Source organism: Sander vitreus, chromosome 17, assembly GCF_031162955.1.
Source record: "Sander vitreus isolate 19-12246 chromosome 17, sanVit1, whole genome shotgun sequence".
Classification (NCBI taxonomy): domain Eukaryota; kingdom Metazoa; phylum Chordata; class Actinopteri; order Perciformes; family Percidae; genus Sander; species Sander vitreus.
Window position 1 is genome coordinate 4,212,547 of NC_135871.1, and position 20,085 is coordinate 4,232,631.

At 39.7% G+C, this 20,085-nt stretch overlaps 1 protein-coding gene across 1 annotated transcript in view; it reads left to right on the forward strand.

Moving 5' to 3' along the window:
* b3gat2 (beta-1,3-glucuronyltransferase 2 (glucuronosyltransferase S)) overlaps positions 1–20,044 on the forward strand; it is a 99,390-nt gene extending 79,346 nt beyond the window's left edge. Inside the window, exon 4 of the mRNA XM_078273712.1 lies at positions 18,558–20,044. Coding sequence (XP_078129838.1) covers positions 18,558–18,644 — 87 coding nt within the window. The 3' untranslated portion in view covers positions 18,645–20,044. The remainder of the gene's footprint in view (positions 1–18,557) is intronic.
* Positions 20,045–20,085: the final 41 nt, after the last annotated feature.

Here is a 20,085-nt window from a genome sequence, read left to right on the forward strand (position 1 = left end):
GTAATTAAACTTAAACAGCTAATGTAAGTTGAAACTGCCTGCGAGCTTCTCCTGTACTATACGGTAATTCCTCTACTATGCGACAGTAAGTCGCGTGGTTATGACACAATCGTTAGCGTATTTTTATAGTGTTTTGAAGCGTGAAGGCTACCGTAGCTGTAATACGTACTTTGAACTGTATGGTGCGAGAGAGTTGATTGCGATGTATGAGCTCAACGCTAGATGGGAGAAATTCCTACCCATTGGACCTTTAACTTAGTAGATAGTAGTTAGGCTAAAAGTGACATTACTGGACATTACTGGACTTGGTAACAAAATGCTTGCTGCGAACCTGACATTGGACATATTGTTAGCTTAGTGCATGGGCGTAAATTTTATCTAACAGTTGGGGGGGCGCCAAATGGGCACTGCACTAGTATTTACGAAATAAACAGCTCATAGCTTTGCTCTACACCCCTGATTTCTATGCAAATTCCTTCCATTGGTCAAAGGTCATGTCGACAGTTAAGATTTCAATTCAGCAATAAGGAAATATGTTGTTTGTGTTCTCTATCAAATTAAAATGATTTCTCTTTACTTCTCACAGCATTGACCTGCGTGTGTGTGTGTGTGTGTGTGTGTGTGTGTGTGTGTGTGTGTGTGTGTGTGTGTGTGTGTGTGTGGGGCGCAGATATTAAACTGCAGCCATACTAATGGCTACCATCCCAGCAGTAGCTAGCCATGGGGGCATCTCTCCCCACTATTGACAGCATGAGTCATGCTTTAAGTAGGTGGCATGGGCTAAACTTAGAGCTTGAATTGGATAGAAATGGTGTTATAGCGCTATCAATTCTAGTTGTGTGCTTAGACAGCTCAGATCGATGCAGCTCATCTGGAATCACCACAGCCCCTGTTGGCACTTGGTTTTATGAAGCCACTCATCCTCTTGACAACTAGCACACAGTCGCCTTAAAGGAATTTAAACATCACGTCCCTATTTGTTCCAAAAAAGCACAGTCATTCATTTATACATGTTAGTTGTTGTTTTTTGCTTTTTTTGTTGTATAAATTGCTTTTAGTCTGTTTGAGGACAAACTAGCATAATCTGATAATCTGACTGGAGAGGGGGTTTTATGGTAACAAATTTAAAATTAGATATGAGTCAAGTTATTGGTTGCATTTGCAAGTTTTAACACATAGGCCTAAATCAGACAATGCACATGCAATTTATTATTAAATAAATAAAAAATCCTGAGTCCTCTTCATCAAGACAGAGTAAAAATGCGGTCGATTCCAAGACGAGACCTTCAAAAATTGGTCTTAAGATTGGTCTTGAGCTCAAAGGTACTCAAGTACTACACTGGTGGACACAAACACATTTCCCCATCAGCCGAAGAAATATGCAGATTCAAGAATTGCTACTTTTTTAAGTCCACTAACATTAGCATGGATAGCTGCATCAATCTCTTTCTGAACCAGTTTGTCGCCATTTTTGTGGCCATTTTATCTATTGCTACTGTCATCCACATTCTTAATCCTGCTTACAAAGCTTCAGGGACTGGTTAATGAGTATTTGGGTAACGCTTTAGATTACAGCCCGCAACATACTAGCCTGGTCCTACCAGACTCTCGTACATTTCATTTGTACAGAGAGTATGGCCACTCTCCATTGACAAGTGTTAACTTGGCTTTAACTTCTGGATATTCGGCAGCGTTGCCACAACGGACCGAATGGCTTCGCTCGCATCTTTTTATTGCACGTCCTCAACGTCATCGTTCTCAGCCACTCCCTCTGTTTGCTGATTGGACCGCCAAATATTTGGCCGGAGAAAACCACTATACCGCAAACCCAGACGGAGTACTGAAGGGAAATGAAAATTGAGCGGAAGTACGAAGGAGGGCGGAGCCAGGCTAGCAACGTACAGCATAATTACTCGGAAATGATGGTGTACCAGTACAGTATGTACTAATATGTATGTTCTGGGGAATGAGATATAACGTTATGGAATAAGGGGCTAATAATTGGGATCTTACAAAGAACTTATACTGTAGTTATTTTTTACCTACTGGGTACCTATACTGTAGTTATTTTTTACCTACTGTGTACCAATACTGTAGTTATTTACCTACTGGGTACATACTCTATTATTACATGGTGTATAACCTACTTATCACGCACACAGAAGTATGGGGCCACAGATAGACAACTCAGGTACGTAGAATGCCAAAAGTTTATTAACAGACTGAATAAACTTACAAGCAAAGTCCAAATCGGCAGGCAAAAAGTGAAATCCAAAATACAGGCAGTGGTCAAAATCCAGGGAAACAACAAGAACTCAGAATACAGGACACTAGGGAAACGTTTGAAGGCTGAACACAAAGGAAGCAGACGATCTCGCACTGGGGTAAGGGGAAGACTGAACTTAAATACACAAGACGGGAGACAGTGAGACTCAGGTGCAACACATTAGGGCGGGGACATGTAATCACAACGGCGGGACAAACAGGAAGTAAAACACACTAAGGGAAACAGAAACCTTCAGAATAAAACCAGAAATGAAAACAAACAACAAAAATGAGAACCAAACTAAAAACCATAACTTGACTCGCAGGAGCGAGCATGACACTACTGAGGAATAATCTGGACGTTTGGGAGGAAATTAGAAATAAATTATACTGTATTTATTTTTTACCTACTAGATACCTACTGTAGTTATTTTTACGTAATGGGTACCTATTCTTTCTTCATTCGTTTCAGGGTAGGTGGGGTGATGAAATGACTTCGGAATAACTTAATAAATCTAAACTTTGTATTTGTTTTAAAATGACCCTATTTCTAACAAACCGGCAAACTCATTGTTCATTTATAATTTGGGGGTAGTTCAATTAACTATGGGGGTGCATTTGTGCGTTTTCTTCTGAACAAAAGACCAGGGAGAGTGTATTGTCATAGATACTGTCGGCCTCTGAAGACAAACATTATTCCTTGAGGCTCATTTATGGCGTTGTAGCTCTGCTTGCCAACGTCGTACAGAATTTGTCCATCCTACAGGTCACTCACTTGTGTTTAGGGGTAATCTGAGAAATTTGAAGTTGTTACAATGCTGTAAGTCTTCTCTCCACCAGACCAAAAATTACAGCTACTCAAGGTGCTTACCTTTTTTCAGTTGTGTGCACATTCTCCTTTCATCCAAGGAAATAAATATAGCAAGATGAAACACAAGTATGACTCACAATGAATAGATCCCCCCTTGTTACACTTATTTACATGATAACTACATGGCTGGGTTCAGTAAAAACAAGTCAAACAAAGGTTTATGAACTTTTTATTGAAAGCAATGACTAGGCTACATAACATTCAAACAGATTAGTTTTGAAATAAATAACTATTTACATATTAAACATATCAGACTAAAAGATGATACAGATACAGATGGAGTGTAGCCATGATGTTCTTTGTCAATTAAATCTGGTTGGTTTGTCAAATGTTACGGTTCAGGCGATAAAATACCTCATTCAACTGAGAGAGCTAAAAGTAACTACAATAACGTTAGTGTGCTTTGCTCCTGATCATTGCTCCAGCAGGTCCTCTAAAAAAGATTGTATTCTATTAGTAGTATGATGAAGTATAATGCCGAATTGGTTTATAATTGTATTCTGTATCACATGCTTTTTGTGAAAAGTTACAAAATAAAGTTGTGAGAAGAAAAAAAAGATCAGCAGGTCCTCTGTGGTCGGGGATGGTCATCTAGCAGAAGAAGGTAGGCCAGGTGTCCAGAGTTTTGCTCAGTGTTATGGTCATACTGTACCTTGTAATAGTAGCCTATTAAATGTAAAGTTGTTAACTACATAGTAACTACAGTATAATGTATCTCTAATTTTCTCCCAAATGTCCAGATTATTGCTCAGTGCATATACTAGGGGTGTGCAAAAAAATCGATTCAGATTCGTATTTTTTTTTTTTTCAATTGTATATCTACTGCAATCACATGGGAAAAGTAACTACATTTACATACTGTGAATCGTTTTTTTAATCGAGAATGGTTTTTGAATCGATAATCAATTTTGAATCGATTCTTGAGCCTAAAAATCGATATTGAATCGAATCGTGACATTTTCTGAATCGTGCCCCCCTAGCATATACCCTGTAATATTAAAATAGGTACCTAGTAGGTAAAAAATAACTACATTATTGGTACCCAGTAGGTAAAAAATAACTACGGTATTGGTATTTAGCAGGTAAAAAATAGTATAGGTACCCAATAGGTAAAAAACAACTAAAGTATAGGTACCCAGTAGGTAAAAAAATAACTACAGTATAGGTACGCAGTAGGAAAAAATAACTTCAGCATAACTTATTTGTAAGATCCCAATTGTTACCCCCTTATTCCATAACCTATTCCATCTTGTTCCCCAATACCTACATATAAGTATTGGTAAGTACTGTACTGGAACACCCTTATTCCGGAGTAATTACCCTGTACATTGCGGGCTGTAATCTAAAGTGTTACCAGTATTTCAAATCTAATTGCCAGATTTTATTCAGTAGCCTTAGTAAACTAAATAATTTAATCCTGCTTCTATCCCTCCATGACACTGCAAACAGTATTTCCATTCTCTTTGGAGAAAAGATGCAAAAAGCAGCGCCTTTCCCTGGAATCAGTAAATGTGAAATCTCAATTTACTGTTTCACTGTATATGTGTACAGGTCACACTGCACACTGCAGGTCCCTGGTGGGTTATGGGTAAATGTTTCCTGCGGGGAATAGGATAAAGACCCCCGGAGTTGCTGGATCATCATTTACAGCTGGCTGCTGCTGTCAGCTCTGTGTTGAAACTATCATCATCATTATCAGCCCCATTACACTAATGGAGGCGCCCTGCCGCTGATATTAATACAGGCCATTAGCGGGCTGTGACATCATCAGTCAGCGCTGCATAGACAAGAAGATGTGATATCAGCATTTATCACATCACAGTTACAAAAGCAGCAGGACGTGACATCATCACTCATAAAGCCCTGCCATGCAGTTAGAAGATGTGATGTGTTTTTTGTGTGAGTTTTTACAGTATCAAATATCAGACACGCCAGTACATTTTGCTAAATGGGAGTTGCAATCTTAAAAGAATAGTTTGACATTTTTGGAAAAGTGCTCTTAAGTTCAATTTCACTCTCATCTGTATGGTAAATATGTTGTTGGAGGAGACTGTCCTCCTCGGAAGAACGCTCCTAGAGGTTGTTTGTTAAAGCAGCAATTACGACCTATATTTACGTTTAAAGTGACGGCCTCTAGTGGCCGTAGTAGTTACGACTGGAGTAGTCTATATCAAAGAATTTCTAATAAGGGAAGAAGTTCCACTCTCTCGATACTTCCGGCTTCTGAACTGGTTGCAGTTCCACTCTGGTTCCATATAAGGGCGCTCACAGGTGAGTGCAGAATGAATGATACTATACCCCTCAAAATCCACTTTTCTCAGGATATAATTTTTTGTCTAGTAATTTGAATGTTGCATTCGAAAGGGGAGGCTAAGAAAATACACACTGCTGGGTGTTAGATTTTTTTTAACGTGGCTTTTTTGTTCTAAAAAGCCTTTTAAAATGTCGATGACGTCATACACATATACGGCCAGAGATACTGCTTTACGGCAAGCTCTGAGTCACTTCCTTTTTCAACACAGAAAACTTCCATCGACAACACAGCTGACAGGTCAGGCTCTCCCCTGTCAATACACGTGCTAGAAAGAGGTTTGCTAATGTTTTAAAGACCACGCCAAAATATTCAATTTGACATTCTGGTTCCGCTTCGGATGCTGTCAAGCGGGATCTCTGGTCATAATCAGTCCTTCACTGACCAATCAGCATTTATTAGCAGAATGCTAGCGTGTTATGAGCAACAACGACTCAACCTGTAAGAAATCGAAAGGACATAAGTACTCGTTCATTCAACTTTATAATCCATGTTGAACTACAATCAAATCTGAGATTTGTCCATGGCAATCAGGCGAAAGAGACAAATTTAGCCGTCTAGCTCCATAGAGTCCCATTCATTTTGCACTCGCGTGTGATCACCCCCAGTGGAATTCTGGTGGAACTGCAACCAAATTCAGTACAATGGGGCTAAATAGGGAGTGAAATGGCTCTCCGTAGACCAGCTCTGTCTATATTCACGATGTTCCACTTCTGGGATTGCTCCGGTGCTGCCAGAAATTCTGCCGGATGTCCGTTACCTTCCACTTTCTCTGTGTTGGCATTCTAAACTCTGGTGGATTTATGAGGACTATGGTTAACTGTTCCTCAGAGCTCTGCAGGGTAAATCCAGACAGCTAGCTAGACTATCTGTCCAATCTGAGTGTTCTGTTGCACGACTAAAATAACCATTGAACGTACACATGGTCCACCAAAACAAGTTCCTTCCTGAGGCTATTTTGCAGTGGCACTGTGGCTCCGTAGCACAGTGGAGGAAGGTCTGGCAATGCGAGACTATGGCTGTTTTCAAAATCACCTACGACATGCTGCAGACGACTGCAGTATGCAGTATATAGTGCATACTGCGTTCATCAGTAGTATGCAGTATGAAACAGGTAAATTGTTTTATTCTGCAGTATGTTAGGCCAGGTTGAGCCTTTAGAACAAGCTCTTAAAGCACTGGGCAAAAAACATTTAATTCACACCACTATTGCAAATGAAAAATATGTAAGTATTAAGTTATTGAGCTTTGTTTTGTTTGTTTACTTTAGAAGATGCTGAAAATTTAAGAAACTGAAACTTAATTTCTTACATATTTATTTATGTGAAATAACAAATAAAACAAACCCTAATTATGAACCAAAATATTAAATGTAATGTATATACGTGTTATAATTTATTTACAAGACGGGTATATCTCTCTGCCCCGTCAGACGCTGCTCTCCCTCGCATCTGCCTGCTCCGTGGCCGGTGTGTGAGTGACAGCTCGGTCAGCGAGCTTGTTAACGTTACGCCCGCGATCTCTTGTGGAGCTTTAAAACTTCGAAAAACCACAGGTTCCAGTTAATCTGATAACGGATATGTGTGTTGTGTTATTTAAACAAACGATCATGGAAATAAACTCTTGTCAGCGAGTCTCCTGAGAGAGCTCCAGCCAGCTCACAGCGGGTCTGTGAAGGTGGACAGGCCGATCGGTAAGCCAGCGACCCCGGTAGGCACTTCTGAACTTCTGAACAATGTCGCACCAAATTTGCAATACATTTTCATAAAACGGCCCAATTTGTAGTTACTTTACAAATTGCACACAAAACACATGTAGTTTATAAAATGCAATGTTTTATTATGAATTAAACTACTCAACAATATACAGGCCTACCAGTCCAGCTGAAATGATTAGACTATTAAAAACAGAACTGTTTGGATCGTTTCCAGTTTCCAAAGTGTGAGGATTTTTCTGCATTGAGTACTTTTAATACTTTTTCGCAAGTGCTTCTGCTTCTTCTCCTCCTCTGGGAAAACACAACCTTGTTGCATTGTGGTATAAGGGAGTAGAATTTGGGGCACATCGTACAGTATGTACACTGAAATTAGCTGTGCATTGTGGGTATTTTATAGTGGATAAAATTAACCGTTGAGAATTTGAACACCACTACAAAATGGCGAACACACTAGGGCACTATTTTTGTGATAGGGAACGGTTTCGAACACAGCTCCTGACCGCAGGCTCGATCCACTTTGAAGAAGGGATCTGGGATCAGATCACCTTGACAATGTAGTGCAGAAATGGTCATGTGATGGCCGGGTCAGTATCTGCAGACGACTGACAGCAGCTGTAATGTAGTGAGAGCAGGTGAGTAATGGCAACAGACAGCAGTGACAGGACAATGGGGGGGGGCAGGAACAGATGGAGACAGATGATAGCACAGGAGGAAGAGGAGATAGAAAGTGAGGAGGAGAAGAGGGAGAGTTGAAGCCTGTGTAGAGAAAACGGGATAGGTTAGATGAACCGACTGAATTGGAGTTAAAAAAGACAAACATAATAGCAATGAGGAAAGAAAAGGGACAAAGGGACGTCTGCTGCCATGGACTGAAACACTATACTGGTGTCTATTTGATTTATAATGGCTCTCAGGTTTCTGCTAAACTTAATTTTTATTTTATTAATGTGGCTTAATGCATCTCTGACCATCACTAGATCTGGTTTGGGTGAGCTGATCCTGAAAGCATCATGAGTGCATTTACAAATTGGTTTGATGCATTTTTTCCTCTCTGTACAACTTGGCTTTTAAGAAAGTTTATTCTTTGTCTCAAGTCCCTGAAGTGCAGAAAAAATGGAAATGCATGGTGTCAAATCCAAAATGATTTTCTTCTCAGATGGTTTAGTGTCAAGGTTATCTATTCAGCACCACATGCTACTTTCCTGATAAGGCAACAGGGCTCGCTGTAGATCAGAGTGACAATGTTTATTAGGGCTGTGTATTGGCAAGAATCTGGCGAGCCGATACGTATCACGATACATGGGTCACAATTCAATATATTCAAAGAAGTTTACTTTAGGTAAACAATTCAGTACACAGAAAATCAAACTGCCAGTTTGGGATTGTGGTTTACAGGTTCTTAGTGAGCTAATTTTTATATGCTAAAGTAGGCCAAAGTTTAGCCATAGCTACATTGTTAGCTTCTAACAAAAAGTCAGGGACTGCTAGGGACTGTTAGGCAAGGTCACTAGTGGTGTGTTTCAGCATAGCCGTCTAGCGGAAGGGGATTTAAACACAACATAAACGTGAACCACTGTCTTACATTAATATTTTTTAACGTAAAAAAAAAGTTAAATTAAAAAAAAGTCGATATTGCCTTTTTGAAAAATCGATACAGTATTGAAAAATAAAATATCGCAATACTCAGGTGTATCGATTTTTTCTTAAACCCCTAATGTTTATAACTTATTTCAAAAACATTGAATATTTTATTTTTCCCCAAGTTTGAATGGTAGTTTGACTAAAAAGGGGCATTCCTCTTCATCTTGCAAACTGAACTCACCAAGTTTATTGCTGAGATCTCGGGCCTCTCTAGAAAGACAAGGCCAGAAACAAAAAATGCCAAACTCATTCCGAGGAGAACTTCCGTTGTGTGTGTTTTTTTTTTGTTGCATTTGTTTTCGGGGATTGTGTGCTTTTCTTTTTGCATCGTTTCTGTTTTCGGAGTTTGTGTGCTTTTCTTTTTGGGTTGTTTCTGTATTTGCAGCGCATTTGTGTATTTGGTTGTGTTGTGTGTATTTGCTGCGTGTTTCATTAAAGGGATATTTCACCACTGGAAAGCTGAATATATCTTTAAATTGGGTCACTTACGTAGTATAAATGTGAAAAAAAAATGCAGAATGCACTTGCTTCGCTGCTCTGAGTCCATTCCCAAGCCACGCCTACCGTTTACAGACAGACACACAGTGAGACGGTCAACTCAACTGTGTTTTATTGTCATTTCAACCATATACACGAAACAACGTTTCACTGTGGCTCAAGTGGTTACACAATTAAAATATATAAAAACGACATTATATAAAAACGACATACGAAACAGGCTACATTTAGTGCACATACATTTTATGCGCCGTAAAGTTCAGCTAACACATACTAGCATTAGCACTTGGTGTTAACACAGCCGTAAATTTGCGTGGAATGTAGAATGGTCAGCATCTAACAGTCACAATCTCCACAGTTGGGAGTTTCGTTGAAGTTGGATGTAGTTCAGTTTGTTGTCCAAAGAGACACTTAGCGTTAGCTTTCCATACGCTAGGAGTATGAGCTAGGGACATCCTCCGCGTTTCACCGCTGATACCGGTTAGCGGCATCGAGCAACACCGCAGGCTGATGTGCTGGTCTCCGTAGCAGGCGAAGCCTGTCAAGTATTCCGGCTAGCGGCACCACAGGCTGAGGTGCTGGTCTCCGTAGCAGGCGAAGCCTTGCACAGGTGGCCAGCTAGCATTAGCTTTCCACCTAGCTCCAACTCCTACCCTCATCCCGCTTTCCGCACAGCACTCAGGATGTCCCTTTACCGGCTAGTTGGTCTCCGTAGCAGGCAAAACTTGCGTAGTGTGTAGAGTATTCCGTCTGTAATAAAGTTTCCTGCATATTCTCCGATCTGTACCAATGTATCCCGGTGGTACATGTGTGCAGTAGTTTGAATGCACATAATTATTGTTCTAAAATTTCCTTCGGGATCAATAAATCTATCTATCTAAAATCTTCTGCTGAAAAGCTAAGCGATGATTCAAGATGGCTGACGCTCATTTTGGCTCGGCAGTCTTCGTGTAAAGACGACAGTCCAACCCCCTATGGGCGGGTTGAAAACAAGTAGAAAACAAGAAGTAGCTCCTACTACTGGCTGTAGTCCATTGCCTCTGGGCAAAAATGCCTCCGATGATGGAAAACGATGATTTTTGCGTCATCGGAGGCTTTTTTCCAGACCCACAATACAGAGATCTCTCGTCTCAGGGGGACATGAATGAGGGAAGCACGGTCATTCAAAAATACTACCGTGTTTCTACTGATACAAAGCTTAATGCTAAATCGGTGAAGTATCCCTTTAAGTTGCAGTGCGTGTTCCCCTGTCGGCCACCGTATGGTAGTGAAGTGAAATCATGTGAACACTTTCAACAACCAATGGGTATGCTCCCTCCAGCAGCAAACAGGAAGCAGCAAACAGCTAGAGCCAGTGTTGTTTATGGTTTCCATGGCATCATGGCGATAAATGTGGACCTCCGGGTACTGCTGCCAGTCATCTGCATGTACAGCAGAACAGAAAATCTGCAAACTTTCCCTTAAGTTACCAGCTTACTAGTTAGCTAGCTTGGTTCAATTTTGCAAAACAAATCTAGTTGTAGTCTTGCAATGTGTGTACCTGCAAGATCCCCATATCATGGCAGTCTATGACGTTAGCTGTGAGATGGTGTCAGACTTCAGTCTTTTCAAAGTCTGTTCAGATTCTTCTAGTGTATACTAGGCATAACTCATTCAACTTGACCTACCGTAACTAGTTGTGTGCACACAGTTTTCTTGTGCAGTGGGGGATGATTATCAACACCTTCAATTGTACTCACTTCTACTTCCAAATCAAGCGGTTTAGGGTAATCCTCCTAGATCCCAGCAAAGACTTTGGTAAGCGTGAGAGTTAGACCAAAACCAGTGATTTTAGCTTATTGCAGATATATTGTTATCGGAATGTAGGGCATCCAATGAGTTTTTAAAAATTAAATTAAAATGGGCCAATTTATTGTTATCAGCTTTTTTTTTTTTACATCTTAACAATGAATTCAGTATGATTACAAGGCTAGAGTGTATTGTATCTATATGTTTTCATAACCACAGCTGACCACTGCTTGCCATAGCTACAAAAATAAGACCCAAGTTACAATAAACTGAAATTTAAGTGCAGTCATCAAAGATGTATCTTATTTCAAGGAACCCAATCGTCCTTCCACTGCTTCTCCACAATTCCTCCTCCTGATGGGGAGAAACAGGCCTGTCCTTTCTGGATGCTATTAAGGCAAAAATACTCTAACCTGGTAAAGCCTTTTGTCTTCATGTTGCCTTGGGGAGGAAAAGAACGACAGAGCAGGAAGGAGGACAGAGAGGTAAACATAAGAGCAAAGCCATGAGAGAAAAAGTGGAGGTGATGAATAAGAAAGCAGAGAGCAAACTCTAAAAAAATCTAACATTTTCAAATTCACAATTTTAGGTCTTAAAAAGTCTTAAATTCACTGAAGTATTCGAGGTCTGTTTTAGGTCATAATTAGTTTTAAACAGGTCTTAATTTCCCTATGTCTGTGTAACCCCAGAGTCATAGAGAAAACTCCGTTGGACCGTATAGTTTTAAAAATATCAATAAACAACAAAGCAATCCAGCTTCCCTGGCCGAAATAGACCTAAATAATAACATTAAAAGAAATACAAATAAACCATGATAAGATCTGGTGAATAAATGTTGATTAAAACAGCGGTTATTGGGCTAAAAATACCAATAATAGCAAAGCTATACAGCTTTTCTGCGGCAGCTCAACTGGCAGAAAGAAACGTGCTGTGATCAGGGAATCTGTGAGTAGACCACGGATGATGCCTGTCATTGACTTACATAGGCATCGGATCCGTGGGCCCGTCACAAACTGCCACAGATTTTGAGTTAAGGGACCGTGTTCATTTCACGGAATTCTTTGAGATCAGGTTGGATTGCCTGCGTTTGTTAGCTCGACTTCGCCAGCTGTGAAGGTATCGCTACACCAACAATTACGAAGTTCAGTAGTGAATCTCTGACAACTTTTAATTAGTTAGTTATTGATGTTGGATTACTAGGATCATTAAGGTTGATTAAGGACGGGTTTTATTTAGGTTTTATCTACTGAACCTGACGGTGTTAGATAGAGCTGAGTACTGTGTGTCTGATGCTATAGCTAGTAGAAATAAGGTTGCGTTTGTTTAATTATACCCTGACAGGAAAATGTCTCAAATATATATATATATATATATATATATATATATACAAAGAACGTATAACTTTGCAGTGTCTGAAATATGAGACCTGCTGTCTCGTCTCCAATGTGTTTCTATGGGGTTCGCTCAAGCCAATCAGCGCGCAGCTCATCTAAATATTCATGAGCATACCAAATTTGGAAGAAAAGCTCTTGTTCCAAATAGAGCCATATTCACAGGGTAGTTAAGGGCCTAATACAATAGCATTCGGGCAGTTTTCAGCCCAACCAATGTTACATACCCTATTAGGAGACCTTAAGGAACAGTGTGAAATACCCTATATAATCATTCTACCACCTCTTTAAAATGTTTATTACACAGACAGTAGTGTGACTAATTTCTTCCCCAATTTAATTTAAACACTAATTTGGTCTCTGTTAAACATTTGTATGAACTTCTGGTTAACTAAATTGTTCCTCTTTCTTAGCGCCAAATTATTTTTGTTCTTGTTTTTCCAGTTAGATACACACACACACACACACACACACACACACACACACACACACACACACACACTTGTTCTTGTTGTCTCATTGTTTAATAAAAAAAATACTATTTCATTCATTCATCCAAGTGTAATGAGTTGTTATTCTTTAATATATTTGATATTTGTGTATGGCTTAGTCTTAAAATTATCATGGCTGTGTGGTCAACTTATGCCTCATCAGAAGAAGTGGGCAGGACACTAAATGACGAATGGACTGTTGCTACTCTGCTACTCTGCTTTCTCAATCGCTCTCTGACCACGGGTAAGTGAATCGGAATTACAAGCAAAATCAAGGAAATCCAGTAGTCCAGTTGCACAAAAAAGAACATCTTGAATCGTCTTGGATTTCAAAACAGAGATGTAGTAAGGTAAAAGTTAAGGTTAAACCACTAAAGCCAGTAGCCTAGTGCTACCCTTGCTAACACGGACGCAAAGCTTTCCCTCCAAAATTTTAAAACATATCTAAGTAATACTTACACATAGCTTTCAGTTGTCACCCTACCACTCCAAATGTAAAACTGACATTTACAAATATGCAATATTGCAACAGTCAAACAAGTACTTGTCTATGTGTTTTCATTTATATTTACCATTCAATATCGCAATCGCTGCTGTCAGTTCTATAGAAGAACATGACAGCGCGGCATGTTTTGGAACTATACAGGCTGAGGTGAACCACGTTACCACCCTGCTAGTGAGATCGAGTGTCTCAACTCTTCCCTCTCTATGGCTCTGTGTAACCATACCTCTGATGCTCATTCTAACGCTTAGAATGTTTGTTTGTTTTTATTCCTTGGTGTTGTAGTACTTTATTTAGATAGTCAAAATATAATTTGCTGTATTATGACAACAAATGAGACCAACGTGCAACTTATATTGCAGCCAATCAGCTTTCGTATTATTGGCGCAAGTCTCTTTCGGATGGTACCGAAGTGCAAGTTTAGGAGACCTTGGCACGAAAAAAACTGAATTTAGGGCTTTGTTTAAGTCATTTACGAACATCGTATTTGAAGCCCACTGCTTTTATGCAAGAAAGCAATTCATTTTGTGACTATGCATTTCCTTTTCTTTTTTTGATGTCGTGATATAGGTCTTAGATTTAATTCATAATGGTCTTTAAAAGTCTTAAATTTGACTTGGTGAAACCAGAAACCCTGAAACTAGGAGAAGTAGAAAGAGAGGTGTGGGTCCAGGGGAACAGGGATGGTACTCTGACTGCATGATTAGAGATACACATACTCGCACCTTCTGTACTAGTTTCCTCATGGCTCTGGAGTGATGCAGTGAAGTAGCTGCTACATTAGCCTCGTTAGATATGCAAAGCGGGCCAATTAGCAGCACACAGTGTGCAGGAAGTGACATGTTCCACCTGAAGAAGCCCAGAAACAGCAGCAATAAATCATGCCCCTGTGAGTCTGTGTGTTGCTTTGGACACAGAAATGCGACACACATGTGAATTGAGGCTCATTAGCCATTGGCTAAAAAATATATAAAACATTTTTTTTGTCCAAATAACCTCACTTGAATCTCTGAGGAATGAAATGTGTTCCTCTCCCCAGAAACAAATATCAATCTTTGCATCCACTGCAGTGTTTTCGCACCACTATATTGCTGTGAAATTGGCTGTAAACCGAAGACAAACAGCTGCATTGAAGTGCTTGCTGCTTTTGATATGATCCATTTCAGGAGGTGTCAGACTTGTTTCCTGTGTATGGAAACCCTCCCTGGCACACTAGTGAGCTTCACATTCAACAGCAGGAGGATACAATGCAATCTGCGTTACAAAGAATACAGCAGTGTCTTTCATTTGACAGATATTTCATCAGAGCATCACCAAGGAATGAAGCCTTTACTTCAAATAGTCTTTCCAACCAGGGAAATACCAATACCCTGTAGCTTTTAAATTGGCCTTTTATTAATACCAGACAGTACTCAGTAGAAGTCATCTCTGATGTAATTAAGCAATATTAAATGAGACAGCGATGCTTACGGCCCTGACCACATCACTGTTGGGCCAATGATGATGTTAACCCTTTGAACTCTGCAATAGAATTGGTCCGAAAGTGGCTACATTGGTCTGTTTGCTTATTGTGATGCCATTTCTTGGAGAATCTTCAAATGCTTCATACACTTAAAATCAGTACAACCTAAACTAAAAGGCTATCTAAGTCAATAAGCCATACTATTTAATAAAAGTAATGAAATTGTGTCATAAATAAAATAAAATGAAAAAATCTTTGTCTTGTTTTCATCAAATTTTACTGAATAAAATCACAAAACATATTCATCTTCATCAGAGTTTATAGCCGTTTTAATCTGCAATAGCAATGGTCCGCCAGCTCTTTTACACTGGATGTCACGTAACGTGACGACGTCATCGCGAGCGTACAACGTGATGAGGCGAAAGGCAGACGCCTTAGCTTTCGGCTGCAAAAAGAATGAATGTTCTAGCTGTAATGGTTTTTATTTTAGATCAATTCAAACAGGATAGTGTAAACAATGATCTCTCGCGGCCGTCCGCGGGGTCTCGGTTCTCTAAGGTTTAAAGTACACCCACTACTGTAATAGTGCAATATAAACTGTACATACAAAGGTCACCAGCTAAATCAAATATATAACTATATTAATATTGTTGGGCAATTTGCTCACATACTGTACCTAAACCTCAGAATAGGTTTCCAATGACTACCAAAACAACATATATGACTGCCACACTGTGGATGTTTTAAACACGTGACCGTAACACATGACCACGGTGGTACTTTTAATCATGTGACCGTTCTAGTTAACGTATACCGGCATCCGTTTTAAACACAGGTAACACTGTGAAACGGAACTAGGATTGGCTTAAAATGATTCACGTAAAATAAATAAAATGTAACTGCATCACAGAAGTCACTAATCACGGACTCACACATTGGGGATGTTTTTTTAGAACTGTTTAGTTCAAAAACATCCAAAACACCGTACGAAAACATAGCAGACCAGACGCAAGCTTTTATTTTGAAAAGTCGAAGCTCACGCCGCGGACTGCACCAAGCCGGGAGGGCATGAGACGGGAGTTCTGCAGGCTGCAGCCATACCCGACTCAAATATCCTTTCGGTCCCTGTGATTATTTGTGAAATTGTGCAAACGACAGCCTTTTCAAGGCATTTGAGAAGGAAGGAGTGGTAGCATGCAAGCTCCCAAATTGACGCTCGTCTGAGAAATTGAGTTTTGGATAATGTTAAGCTTGGCAGCGTTACCTATGTTAAAATATACAATGACTGAGGAAACCTAGTGACGAGTCCATAGCAACCAGTGTTGAATGTATTATTACCCAGTGTTCTTTGCTGAATGGTCTCAATGTTTTATTGTTTTATTTCATGTGAATACTAGTTTACTAGAGGAGTAACTTAGTATTTGAAGTAATGCAGTACTGAGCTGTGTTTCCACAACGTTAGTGAGTAAATCTACTGAAATGGCCACCACACCATAACAGAGGAGTGTGATGCGTAAGATGAGAATGCAGAGGTTTAGTCACGTATGCCATGGCTGTTAAAAAACATTGGGTATCTGTGTATCTTTACCAAGCGCAAATTAGTGCAGAAGGCATCAATAAATTGTTGGGGAGAGTCATTCCTGTTTTCCTAATCATTTTGAAGGGCCATCCAAAATGTATTGCTGGTGAAGGGAGGGTCAGGTCTATTTTGACCAAAGATCCCAGAACTCCTCCGGTGGCCCCTGAAATAAATAACGAACACTACCTTAAGGTCCGTAAAAGTGGGTTTGAAAAAGTGAGTGACTTTTGGTTTCATATGGGACAGGAACCTCTGTTTCCTCACACTTCTGAGTAAAAGTCCTGTGTTTGTTAGACCCATCCACCACCCCAACCTGCCTTAAGCCACAGCACTGAGACAGCTCTTGTTAAAGTCTTTAATGACATCCACTTAAACACAGATAGTGGCAAAACCTCAGTCTTGGTGTTGCTTGATCTCAGTGCTGCATTCGACACGGTTGACCATGACATATTACTAGAACGATTGAAAAACTGGGTTGACCTTTCTGGCTCAGTTCTAAACTGGTTTGAATCCTACCTAAAGAATAGAGACTACTTTGTGTCTTTAGGCCATTATGTATCTGAGGATACAAACATGATATGTGGAGTTCCCCAAGGCTCGGTTCTGGGACCTCTTCTGTTCAACATCTACATGCTTCCTCTAGCTTGTATTATGGAAACAATAATATAAGTCACCATAGTTATGCCGATGATACACAACTTTATATAACTTTAACACCAGGAGACTGTAGTCCAATACCGAAACTAACTAGGTGCATTGAACAAATAAACAACTGGATGTGCCAACATTTTCTTAAATTAAATGAAGAAAAAACTGAAGTAGTAGTTTTTGGAGCAAAGGACGAACGATTAAAGGTCAGCACTCAGCTTCAAGCAGCAATGTTGAAAACAACAGAAAAAGCAAAACATCTTGGTGTAGTCATGGACCCAGACCTGAACTTCAACAGCCACATTAAGACAATAACAAAATCAGCCTATTACCATGTTAAGAATATATCAAGGATTAGAGGACTTATGTCTCAGCAGGACTTGGAAAAAATTGTCCATGCTTTTATCTTTAATAGACTTGACTATTGTAATGGTGTCCTTACAGTTCTCCCTTAAAAATCAATTAGACAGCTGCAGCTGATTCTGAATCCTGCTGCCCGAGTTTTAACTAAGACCAAGAAAGTGGATCACATTACTCCAGTTCTTAAGTCTTTACATTGGCTTCCTGTGCCTCAAAGAATAGACTTCAAAATACTTCTGCTGCTATATAAATCCCTAAACAGCTTAGTGCCAAAATATATTTCTGATCTGTTATTGCACTATGACCCACCCAGACCTCTCAGGTCAATATTTTTATTTATTTTTTAATTTCCTATCTTGCACTTTGCTTTTTAATGTTTAATGTTTTATGTAAAGCACTTTGAGTTGCCCTGTGCTGAAATGTGCTATATAAATAAAGTTGCCTTGCCTTGCCTTTGTTTGCTCCTGCGATAATTACTACGGCCACTAGAGGTCGCCACCTAACAGCAAACATAAATATGGCTCGTTATGAGCTGCTTGCACAATCAACCTGTACGGCCGTTTTCTTGGCAAGGACGGTCTGATCTACAGGAGTGTATACATCAGATTAGATACAAACAGGATGGGGATGCACACAAAAACATTGCTCCACATGTTTAACTTCATTGAATATTTGAGTACAATCTCATTATTACTGGTAGGAGAGATGGCCAGTGCTCAAAAAAGTGACACCCAAATTGTAATTAACCAAAATAATCCTTTAACCTGCCATTTTCAGGGTCAATTTCAGTGTCCAGTGATTTTATAAAAGGATTTTCAGACATTATTTTACCCAAAATACCAGATATCAGCAGTTTTAATAAAAGAAAATCATATTTCTTTGCTCTTACACCGTATCAGTAAAGCTCTGCCATCCAACTGTATCTGTGCTGTATTTATCCAAGCATAACAGCCTGTTCATTCTTTATTTAGTGCCCAGCCTTTCCACTGTCAGCACATTTCCTCACGCTTCTTTTTCTTCTCCTCTTTTTCAGGTGCTGGTTTGGCACACCCGCACAGAGAAACCACACCTCGCAAATGAGCCCAAACATCGGAAAGACACTGTGGTCATTGAGGTGTGAGAGGAAGAGCTGAGCAGCGGATCCAAAAGCAGAATCTGATTGTGTCTGCCCATCATCTCTTGGCTGGGACTAACGGCAGCACCCTGCATTCTCTCCTTATGGGCTGGATACAATCTGTTCACCATGGATACAGACTCTGAGGAGCTGCATGATACAAGACTTCTGGCTGTCAGTCAAACGTGCTTTGTGAGAATAAAAAAAGGAAATGAATATGTTCCTTTTACAAACTGGAATGACTTGGCCTGTTCATTTCCTCCATACATGGCTTGAAAAACTAAAGTGTAAATGTATTATAAAATATAAGGTTGCTGAAGTGCCATGTGAATACTTGTCATTGTCAATGTAATTTGAACCATTAATACATCATTGTCAAATTAACTGTGGGTTTGAGATATAATTAGCATACAAACAAGTCTCTTGGTACAGATAATTGCTACACAGTATCTTTTGGCAGTGGTATTACTTACAATGCTGTTTTTTTTAACAGCTGTTAAAAAGATTGATACAAATTTCATGGCTGTGCATTAAGTACGAAGCTGGTATCAGGATATTGTTAGCGTAAAGCTTGTCTAGCAGAAAGACTGTACCTAGCTGTACCTATCTTCAAAGTTCAAGAATATGCCTACCAGCACATATTAACATGTTATCTCATTTATTTAACCTGGAAATAAGCAGAAATGCCAAACTGACAATTTTGTGGTTTTAGGGGAAGTTACGTGGTGTAACTATTTCTTTGGGAACAGCAGCTTGACATGCTACACAGAGGTAGGCTACTGACGGATAAACTAGTGTTCACCAAGAACACGCAACACCCCTGTAAAATGTATTGGCCAAGCTGTAGTCTTGCTGATTACAATTTGTCCACTTTTTAAACAAACTAGATACAATGTGTTAATTAGCTTTAAATGTGCTGCAAGGTGCATTTTTGAACTACAGAGAACCAAGCTAGAAACCGACAGAAGCAGCTAGATGTCCCAGCTCTCGTCTTTGTCTAAATTAATCACATTCATGTCTCATAGTTAATGTGGTAATGATTTATTGATGCATAAATGATATGTAATTCTCCTTTACGTCATCCTGAACTGATCATATGTAATGAACTGGAACAACCTCTGCCATTGTCTCTTTTTGTATGTGAAGTAGCATATGTGAACAGGTTTGGAAGCGGCCCGGTCAAGTAACAAGTGACGTTTCTCCTGCCAAGCTGCCATCAATAATGTAGACTCTGTGGGCCGACAACAAAGAAAACAAAAGGAAATGCACTTGCCAGCGGAGGAATATAAAGGAATGAATTGAGTAGACAGGAAATGGCACATCAGGCAGGCCGCTTAGTTTCACAGCTCGAATGTGAAAGAACCGTTTTTCTTCAGTGTATTTTAACTGCAGTATTGTCCTAATCACTAACGTCCAGAGGGCACGGTGTACAATGTAAACACGGGAA